At 32.1% G+C, this 6,129-nt stretch overlaps 1 protein-coding gene across 1 annotated transcript; it reads right to left on the bottom strand.

The window, feature by feature from the left end:
* Window positions 1-2,728: 2,728 nt before the first annotated feature.
* On the bottom strand, window positions 2,729-5,772 carry LOC149531918 (short-chain dehydrogenase TIC 32 A, chloroplastic-like). The gene is made up of 8 exons (XM_089808753.1): window positions 5,495-5,772; window positions 4,514-4,745; window positions 4,142-4,221; window positions 3,840-3,993; window positions 3,665-3,743; window positions 3,463-3,550; window positions 3,112-3,158; window positions 2,729-3,005 (listed from the first exon to the last, which is right to left on the bottom strand). Exons 1-8 carry the CDS (start codon window positions 5,616-5,618, stop codon window positions 2,838-2,840), a joined length of 972 nt encoding a protein of 323 aa, XP_089664879.1. The 5' UTR covers window positions 5,619-5,772; the 3' UTR covers window positions 2,729-2,837.
* Window positions 5,773-6,129: the final 357 nt, after the last annotated feature.

Here is a 6,129-nt window from a genome sequence, read left to right on the forward strand (position 1 = left end):
CGAAGCTCCTACAAGCATTGTTGAGTTCCTCACATGCCAAGAAACATAGTATACATCGAACAATAGTATATGCCAAGCTCCTTTAGTGACTAAGCTCCTCGACAAACACTACACTTAGTAATGACTGAGCACTGCTCCTTTGGTGATTGAGTCCACAACTCTAAAGCCAAAATCCCTCTAACATGCATGATTGCTAACTACCCTAGGATGCTCCTACATCATTACCCATTTGTTCCTTTGACTCCTTCTTCTAGTTCTAGGTATAATTTAATTCATCTCAATGGGTTTGTAAATATATTCATTCTTACACCATCACCTATTGCATCCGAGGTTATAGTTGACATGGACTCCAAGACTCTAAAATAGTTGGACATCAATAGTCTTTTCAATTTATGGTTCCATGATAGTTTTATTTCAGATATTTCAGATTTGGCTACTTTTTCTTCTACTTTAGATTTTATGGACATGTTTGAGAAGGTATCACTTTTCTTTGTAGATTGTTCATGGTAGGATGATCTTGAGTTTCCATGTCTATTGTTTATTTTATGATTGGGGTTCTTTCTTCACATTTTATCATGAATGTGAAGTTTCTCTACATGCACCATTTAATCTTCGCCTTTCCAAGGGGGGACATTATTTTCTTTCATCATATCTTTTTTCTTTAGACATACTTTAGTGGTTTTAAGGACACTTCATTATAAATATGGAAATGATGTCTTCATCTTTCCCTTTATTAAAGAAGTAATTGTATTGTATTCTCATAATGGAAAATGTTCTTTTGGGGTATTATGAAAACATTTATTCATTACTACATGATTTGTTGCATGGTTTGCATCTCTTTTTTAGAGAGGAGTTTTATCCTGTGATGTTTTCTCCTTTTATCCATTTGTAAGATATTAATTGCATGACTAGTTGTATGTGGATACCTCACATGGATTCATGTTTTAGATCCATTACTAAATCGTGTTACATAATAATTCTTCTCCTTATGTTCTGCTTAATGATGGTGTTAAAGTAAGTTATTATTCAATTTTCTTGTTTAAGTTCCACTTAGGCATATTAATTGTCATATATATTTTCTATACTACATTAATACTTGTGTCTTGTAGTTGAGTTTACCTACTCCTACCTAATCTTGCATCTCATTAGAGCGCATGACATGTTTTGTATCCTCCATTCACTCTTGCCTTGTCTATATAAGTAAACTTGTACACATTGTTTAATCATATCATTTTCTTGATGATTAATATCTTTTCTTAGTTTGTGGGTTTACTTTTGTTGTTTAAATTCCACTGAGGAATATTAGTTGTTATATATTTTTTCTATACTACATTAATACTTGAGTTAGTGATGCATGATGCTTGGTACGGGTGGTGTGGCCCGTCATCAGTTAGGTAGTTGAGTTTACCTACTCATACCTAATCTTGCGTCTCATTAGTGGATTTACTTTCCTTGTTTAAATAACACTTAGGCATATTAGTTGTCATATATATTTTCTATACTATATTAATACTTGTGTTGGGTAGTTGAGTTGACTTACTCCTACCTAATGCATGGCACTTTTTGTACCCTCCATCACTCTTGCCTTGTCTATATAATTTTTTTTTTACACATTGTTTAATCATCTCAATATCATTTCATTTTCTTGATGATTTATATGTTTTCTTAGTTTGTGGATTTACTTTCTTGTTTAAATTCCACTTAGGCATATTAGTTGTCATTTCTATTTTCTATACTACATTAATACTTGTGTTGGGTAGTTGAGTTTACCTACTGCTACCTAATCTTGTGTCTCATTAGTGTGCATGCCACTTTTTGTGCCCTCTGTTAACTCTTGTCTTGTCTAAATAAGAAAACTTGTACACATTGTTTACTCGTCTCAATATCAATCATTTTCTTGATGATTTATACATTTGATTAGTTTGTGAAATCTATAGTAATCACTCCAATAGTGCATTTAATGTTTCATCTAAATACAATTAATATACATCAACAACTCACAATTACAAAACTATATAATCAGTCCATAAAATGATATTTAAACATAAATAACTAAATTATCTTGACAATACAAAATCATAATATTACACTTTCAAACTAATATGAAAAAACATTCTATGTTCACAGTACAATGTCAACCATAATATTTTGTAAAATTAGAATTGAGAAAACATTTTCCAACTCCAATAGTGCATTTAATGTTTCATCTAAATACAATTAATATACATCAACAACTCACAATTACAAAACCATATAATCAGTCCGTAAAATGATATTTAAACATAAATAACTAAATTATCTTGACAATATAAAATCATAATATTACGCATTCAAACTAATATGAAAAAACATTCTATGTTCACAGTACAATGTCAACCATAAGATTTAATATTTTGTAAAATTAGAGTTGAGAAAACATTTTCCAACCCTACAACTCCAAACAAAAAAAAAAATTTAATGGCAGATGGGGAAAATGTCTTTCTTTTACACGTTTAATATCTGATCAAATATTATCGATGGCCAATAATTTCCAGCATTTGTTACATATGTTAAAACAAACAAATAAAGACAAAAGGAAGCTCTGCAAATCTTCTTTACCTTAACGGGCAGCAAAATTGCAGAAATTAGACAGGCTAACTGAATTTTGAAAACATTTAAGTGTGTATTAAATTATGCTTACGATTGATTTACAAATCAAGTATAACCAACCAAACTTTTCTGTAGAGTATTCGGAGATTGAGATGTTAATTATTGATATGGTGGCTGTGAGACAAGAGATGTTTCCCATATTTTTAAAGTTTATTTTATTGTGATAACTTCAGCTTTACAGTGAGAATTTACAGGTATGATTTTGTCATATCTTGGCTGGCTTTCCAGAGCTCCTTGGCTTTAGAAGCATCTTTGGCTGAATCAGAAATATTTTCTTCATTGCAATCAGCGAAATATTTGCCTGATATGTTCTGCACTTGCCCATGAACTGCAACATAGCAAGTTGTCGAAGCAGCCTGTAAATAATGGATTAGAAAATCCATATTAAGTTCTCATGTCTATAAAAATGTGAAAAAAAACAGATCTTTTTTTGGCGAGATAAGACATGATAGAAAATATTACTTGAGGAATTGATTTGAGAAGCTTCGATGCTAGGAAGAAAACCAAATCTGCAAAATTCCAAACAGATGGATTGTTTTATATCAATCTTGCTTTCTAATTAAAAATAGTAAATATCATAAGCTGATTACATTATGTTAATGAGTGTAGAAGCTTGTAAGTTTGTTTGTATGTATCTTTTTCTTAAAACATTTCAAAATAGTAAGTTAGAGAAGATAAAATCACGTTTCTTTTGGTTGTAATCTTGATAATAAAAAATTGTGCACAATCAAATTCAGAAATAACAGTTGTCTTAGTTTTAATTCTATCAAATTGAAAAGTAATAGAAAAATTACTCTGAAAGAAAGAAATAACCTGTAATACGCCCTTCACAGTCTCTTGTGATATTTGTTCTTCCTATACCTGGATGGACAGAATTTGCAGTTACATTGGCCTTCATTTCCTACATTTCAATTACAAACTATTAGAATTAATTGACATTCTCTAAGCTTAATACATTGTAATTTAAAGACAGCCATGAATATACCAACCATAAAAAAGATTGTAACTTGTATACCTTGAGCCTCACAGCAAGTTCGTTTGTGTGTAGAATATTTGCCAGTTTGGATTGTTCATATGCACGCCTAGGATGGAAGCTGTAATGAGCTCCAAAATATCAATGGTTAGTTGTACCTCAAAATTTTAAAATTGAAAGAGAAATCAAAGAGGTTATGAATAGGGTCTAGTGTTACTTTTTTGGATTGTTTAACTTGTGAAATTGAATTCCTTTGCTGCCAACCCATCTATGAATGGAAGATGAAACATTTACAATTCTTCCTTGAATCCCTGTTTCATCAGCGGTCTGAATCATTTTGTCTAGCAGCAGCTTTGTTAAAAGAAAGTGACCTGCAGATAAACATGACCAGTTACAACAAACAAAGGGCTTCAACTGCATATCTATATATAATGATGGCATATGCATTTATGCCAAGTGCTTACATATATAATATGTGATGCAAAGCTCGAATATAAAATATGCAATATAAAAGTATACCTAGATAGTTTGTAGCAAATGTCATCTCATAACCATCTTCTGATAACTGAAACTTGGTGCAAAATTTACCCGCATTGTTTCTGCAATATCCAGACAAAGAATTTCCTACATCATATGAGATCAATTCTTTGCATGAGATAAAATACAATGTGCATGGTTATTGTGATGTTTGTTATTTATATGGGGAAGTCTCTAGAATTATCTAGAACATCTATAATCTATATTAAAAAAAATATTCAATAAAAGAATTATCTGTGCTATTGCCCTGTGTATATCTTTTTTTCAAAGAAAAACCTTCATTTTAACGAAAGAAAACTCAGATAAACCTAATGAGAAACATAGATTCGGACCCATGATTCAATGAGAACTTACATTAGAATATTGAGTGGTAAACCCAAGCTCAAGAATTCTTTGGCAAATCTTGCTATAGATGTAAATGAGCTGAGGTCGAGCTCCATCACTATTATCTCCGCTGTGGGAGTCTCTCTCTCAATCAGTGACTTCACATCATGACCTGCTTTCAAGTTTCTTGCCGGTATAATCACTCTTGCTCCTCGCTTTGATAACACTCTCGCTGTTTCAGCACCAATCCCAGAAGTGGCACCTACACAGATACAATGCAAACAGCATCAAACAAACTATAATAGAAGTGAGACAAATTATTATCAACTGTTATTAAATTATGAAAATGATCAATCTATGTATTATCATTTAGTTGTTTTTGAATTTGATTGTGTGACTTCTTTAGTATCAACATTTTAGGTTACATTTCAGGATCCATCATCAGAATGTTAAGAGATGAAAGACATTTGGATCATACACCAAGATTCATCTTTTACAATGTGCAAAATGATGTAAAACTGTAAGGTATTAGTTAAAAAGGTCAACTGTTTACAACGTAGAGATGATCCATCATCAAAATATTGAGAGACTAAGAGGAGAAATAAAACATTTCCGATCATACACCAAGATGCATCGTTTATATCATGCAAAAAAAGTGTAAAATTATAAGTTATTACTTAAAAAGAGCCATCCGATGCGATATGATCCATCATCAGAATATCAAGAGAATATCAAGAGAGGACAAGGAGATGTAAAACATTTTGGATCATACACCAAGACCCATCATCGATAACATGCAAAAGTACAAGTTATTACTTTAAAAAGAACACACAATCAAATTCAAAAGTAATTCTAACATGCAAAAGAGTTATTACTTAAAAAGGAATACACAATCAAATTCAAAAATAATTCTAACATGCAAAAGGATGAATTATTACTTGAAAGAAACACACAATCAAATCCAAAAAAATTGTAACAGAAGCAGGAGAACAAAGAACAAAGAACAAATACCAGTGATAATGGCAGTGAAAGAATGGAGGCAGCAGTGAGCAGTGACATCTTCAGCAGTGGATTTAGAGCCATAGCCAGAGGGTCCTGGTGCCCCAATCAGGTATTTCACCATATGTATTCTCATCCTGGTGCAACTCAGTTTTCAAGGTGTTTATCAACTACCCACAAATCCTCAGAATAATAACCAGAATAAAAGCTTTTGATTCTGCTCAGAGCTCAAATAGTTGAAAATGCTGGAACCTGCTGAACCAAGTAAAAAATCTCATATTCTATTCAATGCATGGCTGCAACAGAATCTTCCTTAAATAACAGAAGCAGCCATTTATGAAATATGAAAAATCAATCCCAAGGGCTTAGTTAGAATCGAGGCGAAGCATGGGTTCAAGTGGATTGATAATTCCCTTTGTGAAGGATTGATTGGGTGGCATGCATGAGTGGTCAATTTTGAACAGGTCTGAAATGCACATGCACATGTATTAGGTATCATTTTTAATATCGGTCGGCGTAAAACTTGTGTCCTGTCGACTAAGGACCTGTTCAGAAAGTGACCATTTACCTATTTGTACTCAAGTATACTGTAAGACTATTTATGAAGTTGTAAAGTTAGAGGTAAAGTTTACTTTGTCACTGCTCAA

Source organism: Cupressus sempervirens, chromosome 11 (genome assembly GCF_028749045.1).
Source record: "Cupressus sempervirens isolate cs-2001-9-10 chromosome 11, ASM2874904v1, whole genome shotgun sequence".
In the NCBI taxonomy this organism is placed as follows: domain Eukaryota; kingdom Viridiplantae; phylum Streptophyta; class Pinopsida; order Cupressales; family Cupressaceae; genus Cupressus; species Cupressus sempervirens.

Coding starts and splice junctions, on each gene's coding strand:
- LOC149531918 (XM_089808753.1), bottom strand. CDS start 5,618: ATGAGAATACATATGGTGAAATACCTGATTGGGGCACCAGGACCCTCT. Junction 4,222..4,513: donor TTACCACTCAATATTCTAAT/GTAAGTTCTCAT, acceptor TGGATATTGCAG/AAACAATGCGGGTAAATTTT. Junction 3,159..3,462: donor CTGTGAAGGGCGTATTACAG/GTTATTTCTTTC, acceptor GGAATTTTGCAG/ATTTGGTTTTCTTCCTAGCA.